The 24,475-nt window shown below is 39.3% G+C and overlaps 1 protein-coding gene and 1 long non-coding RNA gene across 2 annotated transcripts; both read left to right on the forward strand.

The window, feature by feature from the left end:
- Nucleotides 1-6,596: 6,596 nt before the first annotated feature.
- LOC137257354 (uncharacterized) lies at nucleotides 6,597-8,663 on the forward strand. Its single transcript, XR_010954595.1, has 3 exons — nucleotides 6,597-6,618; nucleotides 7,862-8,009; nucleotides 8,575-8,663. It is a non-coding gene; the product is annotated as an uncharacterized lncRNA (long non-coding RNA).
- Nucleotides 8,664-12,950: 4,287 nt separating this feature from the next.
- Nucleotides 12,951-13,886, forward strand: LOC137257468 (uncharacterized). Its single transcript, XM_067794799.1, has one exon. The coding sequence runs from the start codon at nucleotides 12,951-12,953 to the stop codon at nucleotides 13,884-13,886; it is 936 nt and encodes a 311-aa protein (XP_067650900.1).
- The last annotated feature ends 10,589 nt before the right edge of the window (nucleotides 13,887-24,475 follow it).

The raw sequence follows: 24,475 nt of genomic DNA on the forward strand, positions 1-24,475 counted from the left end.
GCTTTGAAAAGAATTGTTTCCAGTATTGAACTGTAGTTACAGTGAAAACTTTTCGTAATTGATTTGGAGAATGTTGTGAAAATATATCATTGATACTGTAAGTACCTGAACCTAGAATGGTGCGTTGCGACACTGTCGTCTAGAAAAACATAACGTGTGTATCCAAATTTGGCGACGTTTCAACACGCTATTTCAACTATTCCGATTTGGATGGTTTGGCTTCTTATTCTCACTTGAATGTTTCGTAATACGTGTATTCTTCTTTAAATACTTAATCTGAAACCCAGTCTGCAATTTCAAAATGACGGTCTTACATTTAATGTGTCATCTTTGACATGGCGACAGTGACGTAGGTACCGTTTTGCCAGCATCGACTTATCCTGCATTGCCAATATATGGACAGACGACATGAAACAGTATTTAATGGGTAGGGCGAATAGATGACTTTGTGAATAATGCAAATACTGGGCTCAATATTTGTTGGATTTTGAACGAACGGCTGTCGACATCAGTTGTACCTTATTAGTGAGAACGAGAGTTTAATATTTCCAAAGAGTAATTCATGGCATTGAGATTTATATAAAGAAGTCGCCTGTAAATACTCTTCACCGCTGAATGACATTTAAGAAGACATAGCATCAACGATTGGAGGCGGTTGTTGGATCAATAGCATGAGCATCGAGCCATGCATATGGGATACGATGACGTGTCAACCAAGTCAGCGAGCCTGACCACCCGATCCCGTTCAGCAGTCTGTGACGTTAACCATTGGTTGCTGAAGACCAGTAATAACCCGAAGCTTCATGAGAAGGAAGTGAAATGATAGAATGATTCATAATGAAATAATACAAATTTCTGTGAAAACATCTCTGAGACAGCTGCATCAATGAACATCCAGGCCACTGATTGGCTGGAGAGTATTCCCGCCATGTTCGCTTTTGGACGAATAAATTAGTGATCACTTCTCTTGACATTTCCCTCCTATATTCCAGGGTGGGTCACAATGGCAGCCTTTAAACATACCAAACACTCCATGGACCACCAAAGTTAGCTGTTAGTTTTGAATTACATTAATCCACTCGATGCTTAAGAACTTTACATTAAACTGTTTTAATGACGCCAGGAAAAGGCTCATGGCATCGCATTTGCCTCGACTAGGGCATACAGGCCAGTGAAATCCTTCTCAGGCAATATTGCGTGAGTGAGTAAAACAGTGAGTCGTGTTTTACGCTTATTTTAGCAATATTCCAGCGGTATTCCAGCAATATTCCAGCAATATATAGGGGGTGGGTGGAAGGGAACACCAGAACAAACTTTACACAAAGTACCTAAGTGACGGGTGGAACCCCGGCCTTCGGCGCGACTCAACGTTTTAAGCACAGGGCTGGACGAAAGTTGAAATGATAATACAGTAAACGATTGTTGAATAAACATTCAAGTAAACATCGTGTGTAATTTGGGCTGTTAGTATGACCTTGATCTCTGACTGTCCAATGAGTGTTAAACTCTCCCCCAACTTAGGCTATCACACGATATTCGTAACACGTCTGTCATCACCATCTGGTTACTTGGGGGACACATTCAGCAAATCATTTACGTTGCCATAATCCAGCTATATGGCGTCGGTCTGTAAATAGTCGAGTCTGGACCAGACAATCCTGGGATCAACAATGCAAGCAACAATCTACGCATACTGAGATACGAAGATATGTGTGGACCACGTCACCGAGCCCGCCATCCGATACCATTATTCGTCTTTTACAATAGTTAACAGTTTACAACAGTCATGGGTTACTAAAGATCAGTTCTAGTCGGATCTTCATGAATCTATAGCGGATGTATGGACGTAATCTAATGACATCATAAGCTTTGATATATGCGACTGGTATAACTCACAAAACCACCAGATTGCCTAAATCGATTCTACTACATCTGCTATCTGGATTCTCACGGGATGACTCTAAAAACATGTCGCTGATCGGCCAACCTAATGCCAGTCTCAGTGACTTTAGCTTTTGACAAGCAACCCATGCTTCTCATAAGAGGCGATTAGCGGGGTCGGGTGGTCAGGCTCGAGAATTCGGAAGACACTTGTCATAATATCCCAGATGCGTACATCTATACTCATGCTGTGGATCACTGGATTGTCTGGTCCAGAAGTGATTATTTACAGACTGTCGCCAAACCAAACCAAGGCAGACTCATACTGGAATAACATGTAAAATCAGGGACTGTCAGTCTCAAGTGTCTGAAGGAAACTGTTCCACAGAATCAAACAGGCAGTTGAAACTCTTAGACAAAAAAGGAGTTCACGTGTTTTAGAGAATAAATCGGGCAAATATATATATCAAAAGTATGCACATTTTAATGCAACATTACTAGTATCTGATAACGAAGAAAATGATCACATGATAACGTCAAATATTTCTGAAATCACTGAAATCTAACACTTCTGTAAATGCTTCATCATAAATGTCTCTCTACAATAACATCATGTATACTTCAAACGACATTTTCAATTTAAATATTTACATTCTTTACTTGTGCTATCAGCCTGTTATGAATAATAATATTGTCCTTTGAAGTCATTGGCAGTTGTTTACCTGTAATTATCACTGCCGATAATTACAAGCCCTCAAGCACTTTTATTTGTTACTGTTTGTGGCAGTGGCGTGGTGGTGATGATGTTAAAGCTTAATCAAGCATAGGGATTTGTTTGTGCCTTTGCTTTGTAAATCAAGCATTACCTCCATTATAAGTAGCTTTTTAACAACAAAACATTGCGAGAAGCATTTTTAACAACAAAAATTTTCTTGCAACATAAGCAATACGTATCGCAATATATGCTTTTGCATCGCAATATATGACAATGTGAAAATTCTCTGCAATACTCACCCGACTTACTGAATCTTCAAGTACAATGTATAACTAGGTGAAACTTCAGTAGAGTTTATAACACTGCCTTACAACACTATAGATGATAGGAAAAGTTAACAAACATTATGGCACATAAAGCTTGCGACATACTAATATGATCAATTATGAGCTACCGGGTGGTGCAGAGGAAGACACTGTCCTCAGGGAGGCATCTATCTCTTTGAAATCAAGTTTCAAGAATTTGAACACAGTGAATGAGAATGAAATTGATTTCTCTTTGGTGCGAACCACGTACAAAGGGGAAGTAATTAGTATCGCAGAGGGCAAATGTAGTGATGATATATATGTTAGTGATGATGTAGCTCTGGGCATGTGTTCTCGCCTGCAGTCTAGTTCTGTTCGCTTTATTTCAACAAGTATAAACTGGCTACCTCACCCGACATGTGGGAGAGACGCGACAGTATCCTATCTTAGACAATAACATGTGATGAAACTGTCAAACAATCGATTCAGTTCTTTTACTTTTTCAAAAACAATCATTATACAACAAGACTTCCTTAGTGTTACAGGCGTCGATAAAGAGATTTTGTCTGGAAACGTGCGGAGACAACTGATTGTCTCAAGCAAACTAAATTCCCGTTTGATTACAAGGCCGAATATATGTAACGCTGTTGACCTCTGAAATAGACAGAATGGGGAAGAGGAACAAGCATATCAAACTGGCGAACATCTCAGAAGGAGCCTCAGATAACATTCGCCAAGGTCAAAGAGTTGGCGGACATCAGCGAAAATGGACGGAGATTGTTACATGTGGATAATATAGGCTGCATGTCGCACGGATCGGCAATTCACGACATGACTGCTACACTAAACACGCAACACCATTTGAGAGCGTATTCGCATATACATGATCGAGATAGCGAGTCCCACTACCGTGCGATGAGTTCTAATTTCGACTAATCATCTTATCTGAATAATTTTGTGCGGATCATGTGCCCCTCAAAATGGCAGCGTAAACACAATCGATAAATTAGATGTTAGGATCATTTTATTACATTTTAATAATTTATCGGACTTTTTAGACATCAAATCGGAGAAAGGATTTTCCTTGGAAAAGTCGGAGTAACTCCGCTGAAATCGGAGAGGTTGGAATTCTTGTAATATATAATATCCATTTGTTTATGTCTTCCTAATTAGGCGTTCCACCTTTTTTGCATATGCATATAACAAACTTTCTGCACCCCTCCTCTGGATCCGCCTATGCTTGGAATGTGCTGGACATGTTTCCAAGGTGTAAGCTGACTCTGTGGAATGGTGGCTATGGCTTGCCTATCACATTCTAATATAACTGCAAACAGAACAAAGCACATGGATCAAATCATTCAAAGCAAATATCTTGACTTAGGGAATTCAAACTGTTACTTCAAGTCACTACATCATCTTGGTAATTTTAGAATTGTACCATTGCTCCATTGCTGATGCCGTACACTAACTACAAAGTTACTGTCAAAACATTTGCTCGGGACAGCCATAGAAACTCGGGTGAAAATGAAGTATTCATTCTCACCTGCAGGTCCTATTGTTCCCTTGTTCTCATAAACAAGGTTTATACTTAGAAATGACAACGGATTTGAACTTTGGTATTTTGGTTTCAGAAAAGGGAGAGATTGTCACAGTATCTTACCGTACGATGCTGAGGTCGGTGAAGGGAGGATGCTGTCTCCAGTGATCGCGATATCTTGGTAACATCGTAATCGGCAAGACTGCAGGGAACGTCCATTGTGTGTTGTGCTCTGTGTCTATAGTTTGGCGGCTTCTTTATTGGGAAGAGAAAACTAAATAAAATGAGGATATACACGTGGCCGTTGTTGGTAGTCTTCCTTACTTTGTACTAGGATATATTATTATGGTGCAAAACGATTGTATTGTAATTGACGTGTACTTATTGGCCTGAAGAAATTAATGTTGACAGCAAACAACGAAATATTCAGTAGATGACTAATATTGGCGGGTCTGCCATGATACTCTCGCAAAAAAACAAACACGCAAAACCCAAATAATATGAAAATTTGGTGTTGTTCAAGGACGTGTAGATCAGCGAAAAGCAAACATACTTGAATGAAATTTTGTGGAGCAGTGCATTTCTATCTTGTCCATATTTCATGAGAATAACAGTCATCACAGTCATTACTATACTGCTGTGCACCAGGTGGTGTTGAAGTCAGTACCTCGTATGACCACCTCTAGCTGCTACCAGTGCCCGACCCCTCCTGGGTACAGGTCAAATCAGTCGTTGGATGTTTTGTTGTGGAATCTTTCTCCATTGCTCCTGAAGCATGTGGAACAACTATTAAAGATTATGTGGAGAATTACGACGTCGACATACCCGTCTATCTCTCAGATCCGAAAGGTGTTCGACTGGGTTGAGATCCGGGTTCTGGAGGGCAAGGGAAGGGTATTGATATTGTTATTGGCCAGGTAGTCCACGGTGGCGTGGCACGTGCTGTGTAGGGCCTGGCGTTGTCCTGTTGGAAGAGCTGTCCTTGGCGGTCTACAAGGTGAACGGACGTTGAATGTGGTCAGTGCATCGAATAATTTCGGCACCACGTTCTGGAGAACGCATGCAACAGGTTGATGGCTTCAGACAGCTGGAGATGTAAAACACTGGCATCTAAAAGAAGGTATTTGCTGTTTTCACATGGTTTTGGAATAGTAAGGCTATCATGATTGCACGAAATCCCTGTAAATGTATTTTTAAACAGTTTCGAAAATGTTTTTAATTAAAGTTTCATGAACAAAAACACTTAATAGTAGTTCCACCTATAACTGTTGAAACCCAACTTTCAACAAAGTAAAATTTAGAAATACTTCAGTTAAATTAAGACCACCATTGTTGACAAGCCGACATGTCACGTTCGTCCTCTTGCATAGTGTAACCCATCAGTTGTTTCAGTTCATGTTCAGGTGGCAAAAGCCATAAATCAGAAAACACAAAATAACGATGCTTACCTGACAAGTGGCATATACAGTATCACAAACCCTTGATCCAACGTTCAGAATGATATCTTTTTGTGAAATCACCATCTCATATGTAAAATCAATCTCATTTATCTGACAAAATTATTTCATTCGGTACAACGGACAAGTTAACCCATTAATTGAAAACCGCATCTCCCTCGTTATATATGCCAATGAGAATATTGGTATTCTGTGGAACAAAGACTTTCCGTTATGAAAGAAAACATCCCCGTAACCTAATAGCAGTTTTAATAACGTCATCAAACGTCGCATCTGGTTTTAAATAGGCATGGCAATATTCTAAATGAAAGAACTTTCCCTTTGATGACTAAAGGGAAATCCAATGCAATCAGAAATGAAACATGAATAGAAGAGTTATTCATTTATATTTTGCGAAACTATTTGAATAAATACTCCAAACGTTACTTTAATTTTCAATTGTATTTTTGTACATTGTTCTTGCTATCAGCCGTATTATTGTTACTCATATTCATGTGGAAGCATTACACGGACTTATCACCACCGGTATGTAAAGCTTTATGACCATCATATGTAACATACGTGTGTACGTTATATACAAGCTTTCAGGTTTTATGACAACTGGATGAAATAGTGACGGAATATCTTAATTCACCATGCATAATTAAGTCATTATGTTGGAATAAATACCACTCGGAACACCTGTTGATTACATTTGAAGATGGGAGCTCGGATCCAGCCAAGGTATGTGTCTGTGCATGTAATAGTTACTAGCCTTACCCGTGCACTTGGCTGATTTCAAACTCGATGTCAGTCGTGGGATTGTTTGGTCCAGAACCCATTGAACCTGGATGCCGCTGACTTAGGCATTACACAAAAACAACCAAGAAAACATGCAATGATTTCTATTTTTATCCAGCATCATGATCTTGGTCAGGTAAGAGGGAAAGTAGTAATCTCCTTCATTAAACACTGGAAGCTGTCAAAATCGGCATCTGTCCAATCCGGCAGTTATCAACACTGGCATAAAATCTCAGTCTCGTTCGTGGCTCGTACATTATCATCCGCTCTACAACCCGGCACATTGTCTAAAGCAGATTACTTCTTCAGTCCCAGTAAGTGCCGGTTTAGTCAGTTTCCACTGTAGATTACTCTGAAAACCGTTCTACAGTTCCCTCTTCACGTGAGTAACGTTTCACGGAGCAGCGTTTTTCTTTTTTCACAATGCCTCGTTGGACTGATGCATGAGGAAAGCTGAAAGTGAAGCAGTGTGGTTTGAATTCAGTGTAATACTCACGGGATCTGCCGAGAGTGTCACTGAATATCATACTAAAATATAATGCGTTGACTGGACTATATTTGCCGCTTTACTTTTTACTGTATGTTCACTTTAGGCCAGAACATAATGGATAGTATGTACACTACATACAAACCACTTAAGTCACCTTTATCCAATGAACAACATTTGGAATTTGGAACTACCATGCCAAATCTTCTGAACTAGTAATGCAAGCATTGTGCTTCACACTGCCATATTACCATTACAAAATTCATCGTTTCAGATACGACCGTGAACTCAGAGTACCAAATACAAGTAGCATAAATTTGAGTAAGCAGATGGTCCAATTACTGTGCTCGCTGGTGTTGCATTGTTCATGCTGACTTGTAATAGAATCAATATAACACGACTTTCCAATTAATTGCTGGATTTTGTGAAATCAAATACGAAGCATTATATACGTATGTGGCTCTTGCTCCCGAAACCTGTTCTGCCCTGAGTCAGAATGTAAAAGAGTTGAAGGTTTCAAATTCATCACGATAGTCTTTGATACTCGAGTAAGCCACGTATCTTTCATTCTGAGAGGAAACGAAACGAACGTACTGTCACTTCTCCTAGACTAATGTTGTATACATATTTGCTTATCACGTCGGATAATTTGCCAATAATTACTTCACAGTAATGTATCAAAGTTTTTTCTTACTTCAGTAAAATGATCAGCATCTTACTCGTCTTCATCCTCATCACTGTCATGGATGTTACAGCCAAAGACAATGGCTATGCTGACAGTGATGTTGATGGTCGTGCGGGGAGAGACAGCGATAGAGGAATTATGAGAAAATCCATTGAATCAGAGGTAGTATTTTTCTCTGCTTGCTGACAATAAAGACAGCCAACATTTAGTGAGGATCTTCAGAGACATGTAGAAGTTTGTATTCAGGAATAAGACAAAATGTCATGGGTGTCAAGTTCTTTATTGTTTACATAACGTTTTTGGGCTATTCCTTACCCCTTCGTCAGGTGGATGAACTATAAGTTTGTGGAAACTATAAAGATGAAGTTGACATCCATCACATTTTCTCTTATTCCTCTTCTTTTAGTTTATAAATGCCGCGTTGAGGTGAAGATGCCAGCTTTATCATGCAAGTGACTTAGTAAATAGTTTTAAGTCACCCCAATGGACTGGATTCCAAAATTGCTGTAAAGGCTTTATTATCCCAAAAATCAAACGTAAATCAGTCGTGTCAGCTCATGATTGCATTAAAATAACCAACTGTACCTTGATTCGCCGTGGATATTGGTTGTTATTCTCCACATATTTTTAAATCAGGAAATGAGGCTTCAGTGTTGGTGTGTAACTTATTACTAGCACTGTCTCAAGAGATGTCACGAAAGAGAGTTTTTGGCTTACTGTGTTTCAGTGGCTGTCAGCTGACGGGAATACACCACCACCGGGAAAACTCATTTAGATATTCTCCACACTGGGACCAGACATATAACCGATTGTGTAATGTCCAATGGCAAAATTGAATACAATAAAACTGTATTTTGAACTTTTGTTTAGTACACCGTTTAAATCAAAGAGGCACTCGTGAAGATCAACCGCCTTGTGGTGGTTAGTGCCTCGGCGTCCGACTTGACAGCGGAAAGCTGGACGCAACGGCGATTTTTAAAAAAGAAAATCCGACACACGTAAAAATGTGCACTGAAAAAAAACACCTAAGACTGTTATTGATCTGTAAAGTTGAGAGAGAGAGAGAGTGTGTGTGTGTGTGTGTGTGTGTGTGTGTGTGTGTGTGTGTGTGTGTGTGTGTGTGTGTGTGTGTGTGTGTGTGTGTGTGTGTGTGTTGGTTATGTATACCTAGAAAATAATAAATAAAGTTAAATCCAGTGTTTTCTAATAAAACAAGCCAGAATCAGAATATACGTTTACTCTATCTTGATCAATTTTAGCATTATAACCCTGGTGATGTTAGAAAGATCTCATAGATGTTAGTATTCATATAATTTGATTTCAGCAATTATTCAACCAATGAACAGGTTTGATTAAATGCTGCAATGGAGTCCTTTTGCTTTAGAAAATTATACTTTACGGCTGTGCGTACAAATATAGTTCAAAGCAATGTGTTGACAAGTTTGCTATTGTGATTTATTTTGTTTAAAAAATTAAATGTTATGGTATGTATCTAGCAAATGTGTCTTAATAGATATCTGGGTATTGTGTTTACACCCATGCTTATTTGGACTAAATTAAAAGTAACAAGTAGTCATGTGCACAGACTAAAGAGGCTATTATGACATTATACAGATAATAAAATAAAGTTGGAAATATACCATGTGAAGATTTATAGTCTGGTTCATAATTATTGAGAATTTTTCTTCTTACTTTGAGCTATCCTAACACCTCAACTGATTCACTGATACTTAAAACTAAGTAATGGTATAAAGGAGGTAACTCATCTTGGCCTACTGAGTATAGTACAATTAGAGTTACCTCCCCTGAATTTGTAGCAGACGTCATTTTCCTCAGCACTGTCAACAATGTCTGCTGAAGATAAAAGAAGGTTGATTTTTGAGTTGTGTAATCAAGGAATTGATGATGTAAATACATTGGCAGAGAGAACAGGAACTCCTCTTTCTACTGTGTATAGGATTAGGAAGAATTTTAAAGAGGGAAAGGATTTTGGGCACCAGAAAGGAGCAGGGAGACCCAGAAAATTGGACTTCTCAGATCGCGTCCGGCTGGGAATTTTAGCGTCTAAAAAGCAAAGGGCAAGCATCTCCAACATCAGGTATGAAATGATAGAAAGGGGATCAACAGTTGTATCGAAATCTACAGTTAGAAGAAATTTGATTGATCTTGGATGGGAGAAAAAGACTGGAATTCCTTCTCCTCTCATGAAACAAGAACATAAAGACAGGCGTGTTGAGTGGTGTTTGGCACATGCAAACTTTGACTGGGAAAATGTGATTTTTACTGATGAAAGCTCAATATGGGTATATCCCAATAATGTGAAAATATGGACAAAGTCTGCGTCAGCACCGTTGTATCGACGACCTAAATACAGCCCAAAGTTTCATGTATGGGGAGGGATATCCTTATTAGGAACGACCCCGCTGTGTGTGTTTGAGGGAAATCTGACAAGTCAACGCTACACTAACATATTAGATAATTTTCTCCTTCCAAGTGCACATGTGTTTTATGGAAATGACTGGATTTTGCAGCAAGATAATGATCCTAAACACATCGCAAAACATGCCAAGCAGTGGTTTCAGGAGAAAAATGTGACTGCATTACCATTTCCTGCATATAGTCCTGACTTAATCCCATTGAGAACATTTGGGGGATGATGAAGGAATGTGTGAATCAAAAGGGTTGACAAAAATTGAAGACATGAAGAGAGAAGTGGTCCGATACTGGGACAGCTTAACTCACGAGACACTAACCTCTCTGATAGGAAGTATGCCTACCCATCTTAGACTGTGCCGTGAAGCTCAAGGAGACTTGATACAATATTAAATTGTTACCTACACAACATGAAAAGGTCAGTTCACTTTCACAATACATTCAATTTTATCTGATTTGTTCTCGTTTAATAATATGAAATGCTTTAGCTATTCTCAATAATTTTGAACCATACTGTATTTAAGATATTTGACGCTGTGATTGTTCCTATAGTACGTCATGGTACAGAAGTATACGGAGCCGCAACATTATTGAATTACGAAGATGATCAGCATTAATATCAGTAAACGGTTTCCCCAAATGTGTAAAACAACAAAAAGTGCCATGGTTTGGGGAGAATGTGGAGTGTGATGGGGAATGGGTACATCCTTTCTTAATTTTTATCACAGTCATGTGATTTTCCATATCCAGTAGATAAAGACATCACGTAGATGTTGTAACACCAAGATTGTAATGCCTATAGCAACAACATGGTCAACTCCATGCAAAATGGAAGACTAGATGTGGAGGTTATAGTCAGATAATATATGCCAATATGAATAAAAGTATAAACTTATTCTTCTCTATTTAAATTCCCGTTTTGAAATCATATACATTGTTAGAAATACGTCGTTAAGTTAATCAGTTATGTGTTACGAATATGGGATATCTACTTATTATTAATTTTAAAATCTAGTAACAACCATTTTGTGGTTAATATTACGGGGTGTTCAGTTTATTTCAAACATACAAAAGGAGAACGGGACAAAATTACAGAATTATACGTCCTCAAATACGCTAACATAATGTTGTTATCTATATTCAATCAATGTGGTCGTTCAGAGAAAGGTATTAAGTGTACTGTTTCAAGACAATAGCGAGCTGACACAAAACACCAATTCTCAAATTCAAAATACCAAAACGTTCAAGAGTACGGTAAAAAAGAGAAGCATCGAAAAATAATGTGAACGGAGCACGCCCCTGGAGAACACTTTTGACATGACTTATGATGTAACACTTGGTCTTTCGAAACAGGGTATTTCCTGTCGTCCCATGAGTTTTGAGTTGCAAGGTTCTCAAGCTGCAAAATCTACATACCTGAACAGTTTCGAAAATGTTACAATATCTGAAGTTCCATATATATTTTACATATGCAATGCAAGAGTCTGGTAGAGCCTAAGAGTTTCAGATATCACTGTCAAAAAGGATGTGTAATTAATACATCAGTTACATTTGTTAATGAGCCGACATGTTACGTTAGTCCTCTTATACAAAACACCTAACACAGTGTTACTATTAATTTATTTCAGGACTGTATCAACGATTAAAGCAACAGACATACACTGACAATGCAACATATGTCATATTTGGGATTTCACTTTCTTAGTAAAGTACAAATTCTAGTACTTTTTTTTTCGGTTGAGTCCCATCCGGGATTCGAACCCGCACCCTCAGAGTCAGGCACCTAATCGCCAGCACACAAAGTCAGCCGCCTAGCCCGCTCAGCCACCACGACTTCCACTGAGCAACCACCCACCCATCTCTACATATACCTTTTCACACTTCTAAAACAGAAACTAAACAACTCATCAAATCATATACATCTACACTTAATTACACACAAAACATAAACTCAAGCAAGTCCATCTGGGTCAAATCCATCATCACAAAACCCATCACCAAAATACCTTCATTCTCAGACACCCCTTACCTAGACACACTTATTACACGACTTATCACCGGCAACACCAACCTTAACTACAACCTACACAGACAAACCAGACACCCAGATGGACTCTTCCCACACTGCAAAACAAAAGAAACCATATCACACATACTCACCGAATGTAAACAACAACACACCAACATCATACAACTACACAACACAATTCCACCAAAATACTACTATAACACACACCAACTACTCAACCCGGCTAACCCAAAACTCATTTTCAATGCTGTAGCAACCTTCATACTCAACTCCTCCATAGCACACAAAATCTAAAACCGAAACCTTTCTCCACAATATCCCTCACCCACGACCGCCATTTTACCTCTCGCCTGTACCGTAAGCCACCTAACGGTCCCACAAGCCGGTGCTCGGTCGTCTTCTCCGACGTCCGCGCCCAGCCACACGCTCTCTGCCTCACTCAATCTCCCCCACCGTAAATCCGCTTGCCCCCTCCCGCAGCCTTCCAAACCCCCAGCTTAGTTTTAACCTTTTTATCCATCCAAATCTCCCCCCTCTCTTTTTAAAAAATATTTTACTATATACAAATAATATATTTGCACCAAAAACAATATATTTTAACAACATATTTATACCAAAAACACATTTTAACACCCACCGCCATGTGCTGGTATCGGAAGGTGGATGACAGTTTTGTCGTCCTGAAATCTGACAACGACCCCCTAGAGCGGCTTAACCAACTCAACAAGCAACATCCCAGAGTCAAATTCACCATGGAGGCAGAAACCAACAACCAGATCCCATTCCTAGACATCCTTGTATCCCGCAACCATTCCAACCAGCTTCAGACAACAGTATACCGGAAACCAACCCACACCAACCAGTATGTCCACTATCAGTCCAACCACCCTCCACGAGTCAAGTCAGGTATTATCTCCACACTTACAAGAAGAGCTAAGAACGTATGTTCTATAAAACTGCATGAGGAGATCAACCACCTGAGAGATGTTTTTGTCAACCTTAATGATTACCCACCCCAGCTACTGAACAGGAAAATTGCAGCAACTTTATCACCACCTACTACCAAACCCTCTCAGCCTGAATCGGCTCCAATAAAGATTTCCATCCCATACATCGGCAAGCCCTCCCACCAGATCAGCAGACTTCTTAAGCAACAAGCAGGAATAGACACCACCTTCACCACCTCTGTCACCATCAACACCCTCCTACAGGCCAATGGAAGAAAACACCCACAAGCCATAAAACCCAACCCCAAGGATGTAATCTACAAAATTGACTGCAATTGTGGGCACTCATACATAGGAGAAACATCCAGGCCTATCGACACCAGAATCAAGGAACATCAGAAATCTACCATCAAATCGGACCAGAAATCAGCAGTGTCAGATCACATAGCGGCCCATCCCGATCACCAAATCTACTGGACTGACTACACCATCCTCTCAAAGAACCAATCAGACTTTACCAAAAGGAAAATAACTGAAGCAATCAACATCAAAAGATACCGACCCCTGATTAACAGAGACCAAGGTTACCCCATCCCCACAGCTTACGATGAGTTCATCAAACCACTCTAGTCTACTGTACAAACAACCCACTCTGTGTACCTCACTGGCTTCCTTAGTTATCATCACTTTGTTAACTTGTATTCATACTAGGCTCTGTGCACTACTGGCTTCCATGTTATCCTTTTACCCGTTGTCTTTATCATCACTTGTTAATTAGTTTATGTATATATATCGCCTGTTCTCTCCCTGTATCATTTACACTTTGAAAACGATACAAGAACCTGTATCGAAACGTCATGTTCCAGTATTAAAGAAGTTGTCATCCATATACAGTTATCCTATAAGCACAAATCGTTGATAAGTGTTATTCTACATTCATTTATGCATTATTTTCCTTAAAACTGTATACTACCCGTGCAGATCCGGGCTAGAAGTGATCTTCAGTATCCCACGCTTGTCGTTAGAGGCGACTAGGAAACTTAGATGACACGTCATCGGATCCCAGTTGCGTGGATTAATGCTCATACTATTGATCGCTAACTATGTGTGTTTCGTTTACAAACACCCACAAAGTGAACTCTCTGTGTGTACATCATTGTACATGTAAATATTTCACCTGCCAAAAACAACAACTGAAAGCCCCCAAAACAATAGATAAATATTTCAAAGCGATATGTCCATTTCCATGTTTTTGTTCTTTAGTTTTACTGCCTACCAGGTTAGACCTGGACCTATCACAACCGATATCTAAATATTTCAAGTTTTGTGATCATGACGCAGATAATAATTGAACGTCAAAACATTATTCATCAAAAGTTATCAGTAACTGCACAGCTGTTTTATTGTTAGATGTTTCGTTGTTAGTGACGCCCGTATTCTGTATTGTGGTTTGTGAATATATGATATTTTATAATCGCTAGACTAAATCAGCAACCACGATACGTTAGTGACTCTATCCATGAAGGGGGTTGAAGTACTGTAAATGATTTTCCTCCTGAGTGGGTACGTAAGCCCCAAACCTTTCAGTCAGTTTAGCTCTACTCACCTTTTTAATCGCAGAATATTTGTTCTATAAAGGCTGAATATCTGTACAATCACCAGTGGCTGCAGGGATGGTGTAACTCCAGCTAGGGACAATGCAGGTAGCCAAAGTACTGCTAGTCCCCATGGTCCTCAGCCTTCTTTTATTTTCTATTGTTGTCATTTGCAATCCTATTTCAGTGATATATGCTAGTTTTATTTCTCGTTACTGTGATATAGTAGTTGGTTTTACTGTCTACTGTCTTTACTTGTCTGAAGCCTATTTCTGGTCTCCCCCTAAAGGGGTATTGCTAGAATATTGATAGAAGCGGTGTAAAGCACAACTCATTCACTCACCCACTCACTCATTCACTCACTCACTCACTCACTCACCTTCTAGTAAACACATCCTATTCATACATTCGTTATACCTGAATAGATAGAATCTCATATTCAGAGAAAGTATGTCTGTCTACGTTTGAGCCTCAAACTGGACTCACATATGGCTCTATATAGTTTGGTCCAGAATTCATTATTTACAGGCTTCATGTACTTGGTCTGCTTAACAAACCAATCAAACAGCAGTTGCCTTTGCAGAGGTTGTCATTTTCGTTCAGAAATCATGATCTTATGCAAGAGATTGGGAAGGCAGTATACTCCATATCCTGGTTTGTCATGAGCCATGGAAGCTAAGAATCTGGACACTTCAAAATGATTGTATTTGTCTTTGATAATGGAGAAATCCACACAAATAGCGTACTGAGAGAAACGAACTAATGGTCTGTTCTCAACCACCAGTACTGTATTCATACGCCCAGTGTTTGCAATACTTTAATTTGCCAGTTGGCCATCAGGATTTTGTTTTACTCAAACTTACAATAACAATATAGTACACGTGCACACTGTTTCTACAAATTCAGTTAATGAACACTATGGCAGCCTTGGAAGGTTTTTTTATGTTAATGACTGGTGTTATGACGTTCCTTTGTGCAAAGTAGTGAAATACCAAGGAGTGAAACTGTAACACGTAGTAGAATGAAGAAAATAAGGAAAGATTCCATTTGAAATAGGAAAACGGATGATTTACTGAAGTGCACAACGACCTGTTAATATTTGGAACTGCTGCCCGATACAGTAACAATCGGCGCTTGGCCTCCGTGCTGCTTGTTATTTCGAACACCATATACGCCTCGTATAAACTTATCACTAAGCACTATTTTTTTCAAACATTTTACTTCACTTTCATATTTTCTTTACTTCGTCATTTAATTGCCATCCTTGTAATCTTCTACACCAGTATCTTGGATGTATCAACTAGTGCAAATATCAATACCGACGTTTGTGCAAATGAAAGGCCACAGAAATAGCAGAATAATGGGATAATCGATTGAATATGAGAGGTTTTTGGGTTTTTTTATTTGGATTTGTTTGTTATTTGTTTCGTTTTTTGTTTCTGGGTTTGTTTTTTTTCTCTTTTTGGTGTATTTTGGGTTTTTTGGGTTTTTTTTGGTTTTTTTGTTGGCTGTTAACGTTGTTTGTTCTTTAAGTTTTTTCCTTCTCCATTCAGGTTTAGAAGCATAAGTGAGTATGAAGACAGTCGACGTGATCATCACTGCTTTTAGTCTTTGAATACCAAGTTGAGGTTAAGATGCTAGTGGGTGTATCATGCCAGTAACTAAGTGAAAGTTTTCATGGCCTTTGGGTGGACCACGAATTGTAAAGGCTATTTTGTCGTAAATTCAATCATACTTTCCCATCATCCTCACGTAAAACAACAAATAGCCCATGCCTATCACTTGTCTTAATATGTGGCTCTTTATGGTGACGTTATTAACGGCGGGATCATGATGCTATTCCAGTTACCTCCCACATCTATGGAAACCCTGTTGGCCTTCTTGGTTGAATATAAAATTGTGTATGCCTCTGTTCATTGGAATCAGAATAGTTCAACATATCGGAACCACATTGTCTTAATACATGTATTGATTTATTTCTCGTCGATCGAGTCTCTCGCGTGTATGTAAACGAGATACTCGTTTTATTGTCTAAACATCAGAAAAACTTCAAAGACATTTCCGTTTTCGTTGTATTTCTAGTTTTCACTTTTACCACAAGTCTATGATGGATACTGATAACCGATGTGCACTGATTATTCTCAAATCCATTTACAGTAGTTTGCATATATTCACTGCTGATAAAAAAAGCCTTCGAGCAATCATATTTATTACTTGAACCTGACAGGATTATGTAAATGAAACATCATTATCACTGGACATCAAACACGTTTGTAAATACTTCATCAAATGTAATATAAAGCACAGTTATCTAACACACTAGTCAGACCTGGGCACTTGGTTGCTGAGCACTCTATAGATATTCTGTAAGTCAGTTCAATGATCTCCATCATAGTCATGCTCGTGGTCATAAGTGCTGTTGGTGTTACGGCAGGGGACAATGATGATGATAAGGGCTTTAAACTCAATGGATGTGGACGGGACTGTCCCTATGCAGGTCCATGGAGAAGGAGGATTCAAATGAAGGTAGTATGTCTTGCGCTTGTTCTCCTTCGAGTGTAAGAAGCAGCAATTACATTGAATACACGTGTTGATTCCAAATATGGAAGTAAAATGTTACCCAAGAATTGTCCCTAAAAGAATACACCGATACACAACCAAAAAAAACGCTGTTGTAGTCTACAATTAACGGAATTCAAAGCCAGTACAAATGTGAGTGAGTGTGTGTTAGTTTTACGCAATATTCCAGCAGTATCGACAGAAATGATCTTCATATAATGTACCCATGTCGGGAATCGAGCACGGACGACAATGCAAACAAAATTCCACAAAATACAATGATGGGTATATTCATCTCTATGCAGTTCCCAGGATGTTAGATCATCACAAATTTTGGTCTTCTCGTCTGAGATGCAATGTGCGATGACAGACAACAACTCCCTTTCAATACCTGTGAAAATGATGCTGGGGAAAACTTAATTCCTCAATTATCTCTAAGGCAGATTATGCTAGAACAGGTTGCCAGACCAAAAAGCGAACTGGGCACAAAACATGCGAGAAATTGTAAAGGATTTCGGTCAGTCAGTCAGAAAAACTCCTCTTCGTCTCTTCATTGTTGCTCTGAAACAACCAGAATTCACTGCAAAAGTTGGTTGCACATGTATTTGTCCAGTCAAATGTGAAATCGAAACGTATGTTGATAATGACAAACGATAGTGTCGTTACAGTTTACCTACATTTTCTACTGTTAATCTGGATACATTGAGAATCTCACCTTACTGATATCAAATACGTCAGCACGAGTTAATAAAGTAAAGTGCTGATATAATTGATATCAGTAGAAACGAGGGTGAGATTCTACTTATCATCCGAATCATTCTTCATTAGTTTTCAATGTACATCTCTGAACACAGCACTGCCATTAGATTTGCAGTGCAGCGATGTCATTGTGACGTCATCAACTTCATGACGTCATTGCATTGTCAGTACATTGTGCAAACTGTACTGCCAAAACGATATCCCCTAGGAGATATCGTCTGATCTCTCCCGTGGAACACAGTTTTGGATGACAAATTGTCATATGAACACTGCGTATTAGCACTGGCTCAACAGATGGGACAAGAGAGAATCCGTTTGTATTGTTCATTTTCAGCTGTCATCAGACATGACCGCTGCACCAACGGGACGGCTCAGTTAGAATCTCACCACTATGGGACGGAATACCAGACTTGCTGCTGACACTTCAATGTTCAACGTTACCTTAGCAAAATAAATACGTACAAAGTGCATTTTGGTCTTTTTAAGTTTTTGTTTCAGGGTTCACATCTAAAATATTCCAGCGATATTCCAGCTAGGTCAGTCGAATGTGGAGAAGACAAACCAGTCACTGGTCACAAGTAGGACCATAGTAAGTCCTCTCAATTATGTCAACTATGACCATGCACACCCACAGAATAACCGTCCCGAAGTCTCTGAAATACCACAAATCGGCATTCTGTTTCTTATGTTGCACACACATCATGAAACAGCACAAGAGATAATTCAAAGGTTCGTCTGATTCTTGTTTTAACATAATTATATCCCAGTTATACAACGTTGTCTAGACGTACAGCAAACAATCGGACATGAATGGTCTTTAGAGAACTCTGTGAAACAGGAGGATGTCGGTATAATCTCTGCAGCGTTGTGAATAACACCCACTGGAAACTGAATGCTCTTGATGACGCGATTATTTCAACACCGCCAGCATATAGCTAGAATATTGATAAATACAACGTTAAAGAATAAATAAAAAATCAAACAAGTCTCAACAAACGTCTATTTGTAGGATTACTGAGAAGCTTTTACTGTATTGTCAATTCACCCTTGGGCAAAGGTTGTCTCCCAGTTGACATACACCCATTTGGCAGACAGTCGACAAACAGACGCTGAACTAGTAGGTCAGTTAGGGTAACACCTAGGGGTAAATTGGAACAGCCCACTATCTAGTCAGTAGAGTGGTATGAGCCTGAAGTAGGTCGTTACAGAGAAGTTTGTGTGTAAACTGAACCTTGCTGTGAATCAAAATTGTTTTGCTATCAGTTACTATAGAATATAGCAACGGGTTTGTCACTGAGAGGTCTGACTGTGTTCATTGACAGAAACATAATTTTCATGATTAGGAAAGCCATCTCCCAATAATAAGACAACATAAGTGAACTGAAGAAACGTTTTGTTTGAGCTCGAGACATGTAGATTTGTACACATCTGAAAACATTTTGATTTTCAGTGTAACAGAGACCTGCATTGCCATCTTGTGTACAAAACATCCCTATTCCATATCAATAATATTTAGGTGCACATTTTTCTTCATGTGGACTTAAGACTTCAATGATGCAACAGAGTCAAATACCTGAGAGAATATTATTCCATATCTGGACTGCTGTACATGAGTCTTGTACATGGTTAGCTAAACGCACCTACTACAGGTGGGAGTAGGTCATGCAGCAAAACGTGTGTTGTTCCATTTAGTGGAAGTTTTAGTTTCTAAATCCAGTCATTTTAGATGTCTTTTTGACTCCAGTTAGATGCGAAGGTTAAACCCAAATCTTTCTGAAAATCACCCGTTTTTATAACGCAGTAATCTTCAAAATACAAAATTTAAATTAATCGACCGTCTTTCAAAGTTAATAATATAGCTTCAGGTTAACGGGTAGTAGCCGTGTAGGTAACGGGTAGTAGCCAGTCTGGTCACTGAACGGTAAATGTTGTATTAATAATTCTGCAAACTGAGTGTCTGCGTAATGGGAGGACAGCTCGACGAGACCATGAACTCAGTGGGGTCTGATTGAACTATGTCCCAAATCGAGGTAACTGTGTGTCAGTGATTATTAGCGTTTTCTAGGTGTTCCAGCGCACTTGGGACATGACAACACGTGCCAACCAATTCAACGAGCCTGACCACCCCATGTTGAAGAATGATATTATAATTGTACATTGGGCATAACAGTGCCCCAGAACGTAGTATGCTGTGATATCCCAGAAAAAGCCACAACACTGTTACTTGTACAAGGAATCGCCCCAGTGGCACCCTTGGGTAGCCTAAAGGTTAAAGCGTTTGCTCGTCACGTCGCGGACCCGGGTTTGACTCCCGACATGGGTACAAAGTAAGGGACCATTTCTGGTGATTTCTTGCTTAAATATTGCTCAACGCGACGTAACCCCCACTCACTCGTTAGAACAGTGACATTCATCAACCCACAAAACATCTCGGTTTAAATGGCACGACTTTAATAATTTAAGTATACGCAAGTGAAACATGATATTCATACGCTTATCATAAAGTACGAGGTATGTCTGTATGTTTATTTCCGGTGTAATGTCGTATTCAGCAATATTCCAAAATAGTTTTGTATCTCCGGACTCAAAGCCGCAGTCACAGACCTTTCAATTTGGTGATTCAACAACAAAGAAACCCCATCTTAGGCTAGTCCGATCAGACCACGTAACTGTACGTGGCGTTTCCATGGGAAGACGTTCATAACTTACTGTGGATGCAGGATAACATCGATGAGTTCTTCATAGGGGTAATGTGTCCCACTCCTCTTGAAAAATGAGGAACAGGTCTCTGAATAATGGAAGTATTAGAACAAAGCCTAAAGTGGCATGCGAATAGACTTAAACTGTCAGAAAATGGCCTTGAAACTGCGAATCACACACAATTCTTTTAACAACCACCACTTCTTAATACCAAATCATTTATACATTTTCTATATACCATCCTTTCTTGCCCTTTCAGAAGTGCCTTTTCAGTTCGAATATGTTATAAATGTAGAGTAAGAAATCCTTTCTAGTTCTCTTCTCGTGAAGGGCAACCTCGTGGTGGTGTGTGCTGGGTAAGGCTAATAGCACCTTAATTACCCGTGTGGACTTAGGTAGAATAGGTCCCGAACACCTAACTGTTGGTCGTAAGTGCGACCAAATTGGGCACCTTGTTTGCTGTGTGTTGCGTCCCTGTGTCGGTGGAGGATGGGATAATGGCGGTTCAGGGCAAAGGAGCAAGGTTGATAGAGTGGGCCGGGCTCTATCACTCGGCTGGTCACGCGATGTCCTGTGCATAGAAAACATGTTTGAACATTTATCGTATTTGGATATTGGTCATTTTTTCATTTCCAGTATAACAATTATTGACATATCAAATTGCCTAGAAGTCGTGTTTCACGGGCAGTCTGGTAATGATGACCTCCAACATCAGTATGAATCCAATTGCTGATATTGGCAGAATCAGCCTGATATTTAATTTGGTATACGAATACTGCTATTAGTCCCTATACGAAAACTTGGCCGTGATCAAAGTAATCCTCCTGATTACACACCAGTATCTTTAACGTCTTTAAAACCTTAAACGAATTGTTAATACTTGATTAATTTGGTATTTGGAAACCAAAACATAATTACAAATATACAATGTGGTTTCCGAAAAGAATTGAATAGGAAATTGAGGAATGGCATTGCAGGCAAGACTTTAATCAACAGAAAAATAAATGTATAACACTTAACTCCCAGTTTACGGATGGACCCAAAGATAGTGGCTGTCATTAGATGCAGATCTCGATTATCAAAAGGTAGCTCTATTTTACACAGCAGAAGCAAATGCCATACAAACAACCATTAACCATCCCAAAGACATAAACAATCGATAAAATTTTGAGACTCGCCTAAGTGCCTTCAGGCTAGTAAAGTGTATCACTTTTGATGTTGTATTGTCCTGTATACTGATCTTGCAACCGGTCAATACATCGTCTTTGCTGGCTACCCAGACATGTTGGAATCATTGATAATTTCGTTGGAATCACTCAACACTCCCCTTATTATCCTATGTCAAATATAAAGCTGTCGTAAGATCTTACATCCATGACTCATGCAGGAGTGAGTGAATGAGTGGGTGAGTGAGTGAGTGAGTGAGTGAGTAACCCAAGAAGCTGGGGGAAGGACATGAATGCCTTGATGGAGTTCGATAACGGAAACCAAGTTACAGTTTGATATGAGGCCTTGTTATGCGCTTCTTGACTTGTGCACGGTATCATCAATAGGTGATGATATTCTCAGAAACCGATATCATGCTCATAGATGGAAACTGAAATTAATATATGTTTGCAGGACATAAACATCGTAGTGGAGTTACGAAACAGTACCAAATAGGAACAGAACACTGTGACGTGGAATATTGATCTCAATGTCTTCTTGAATCCAGATCTGTGATATTCTTCTGGATTTGGCGGTCATTTTTTCATTCAACTTTATGTATTATGAATATATAGCTATATGAATATATAACTATATGAATATATAACTTGTTTTAGTCACAATATGGCTAAAATGCTGCCGATGTTATTTATAATCATAACTCACTCACTTAGTGACGTTCAGATCTGAGCGAGACAAAAACAAGACTGCATCATTCCGGAGGAACATGAAAAACATTAGTAATGGTGATGGGCTTTCGTCTTTGGAAACATTTCCACTACCGCTTCCTACGAACACAACATCCTTCACATTAGGACCCAACCTATGGTAGTTTCCTTTTTCATTCAAATCTAAACCACTTTAGTGTTTTTTTAAACAGGCCGAAACAGTCTCAGCGCGACCACCACTGTCAGACATGGCAGTGAGTGAGTGAATTATAATATAACCTCACACCGGCAATATTTCCGCCATATAGTGACGAGAGCAAAGGTAGTATATATGATGAATATCTGTCACAGAAGTCTAAAACGTAATCATTTCTGATTCTACAAATGCAACTCGATATAACCTGTTGTTTGTAAGTTCCAGTAAGTAAGTATTTCGGTGAGATTCGTAAAAATCACATTTTTTTATAGAATTGGACTTCAGCAGCCTGTTCTTCTTTTAAGAGTCGGGAAACAGTATCGGGTGGTCAGATTGCAGGTAGATTGGGGTAGCCTAGACGTTCGATTCACCAAATGGGTAAAACGTGGGATGTGTATATATGGTGTCCCGTCTGTGATACTGCTGGAACGTTATGTAAAACGGCGTAAAACTAAACACACTCACACCCCGGACATGCACCTACTGATGTTGGTAGTCCGTATCCCTTTATGTGGAGCTTGATAAAATACAGTGGAAGCTGGCTTAACCGGCACTCATCAGGACTGAAGAAATAATCCAGTTTAGACAACGTGCCGGATTGTAGAGCTAATGATAAATTTCAAGCCACAGACGGGACTGACATTTTATGCTAGTGCTGACACCTTGCCAGACTGGACAGATGCCGGTTTTGACAGCTTCCACTGTACTGCAGTATGGAAGATAACATCGTAGTCTTATATTCAATGATAGATTTCCGGCATTTCGTTATTCCTTGCAGGATGCGATATTCAACGATCAATATTCTGCATTTTTCTCGGCACAAAAACTGTCGAAATACCGGATGTCGATCGCCCACTGTAACATTGGCAAATATATCCCACAATGTACATATTTCAGTATTGCATCTGATGATGTTGTCAAGGATGCATTGTAACAGAGCACGAACAAATTTGAGATCACTGATATTTGAAGACCATATTCCACCTGGGGACATTTAATCCGAAATCGAAACATGATGTAATACATACTTGTTAAATGACATTTGGAAACACGTTATTTGTTCGTCCATGTGTTCGTGTTATCGAAAACGTTCGAAATCGTCTCGAAACTGTGGCATTTTCGTCACTGCGGCACCAACATATAATGACAATGTTCCTTTCTGTGCGTGTTTGTGTACATTAAATACACATACATCCTAACGAGGAACGGGCGATCTAATATTTTGGCACTTTTGTCAATGGCTGGAACATCTTGTGATCACAGTGAGGGTGTTGTCTTCTGTATGTTGTCAGTAACGCGCAGGTAATAAACACAGGCATTTGTTAACAGAATTCGAGTTCATAATTGTTATCAAAGAGTGAGTGAAAGAGTTTAGTTTTACACAGCACTTGACAATATTCCAGCTATATGGCGGCTCTTTGAAGTCCTGATTGAAAAAACACACGCTCGATTGTACCTCAAAAGTCGTGAAATGTAAACATGCAAGTCTGGAGATATAGAATGCTGATCGACATGAAAGAGAAATTGACTATTGGA

Source organism: Haliotis asinina, chromosome 12 (genome assembly GCF_037392515.1).
Source record: "Haliotis asinina isolate JCU_RB_2024 chromosome 12, JCU_Hal_asi_v2, whole genome shotgun sequence".
NCBI classification, from domain to species: Eukaryota; Metazoa; Mollusca; class Gastropoda; order Lepetellida; family Haliotidae; genus Haliotis; species Haliotis asinina.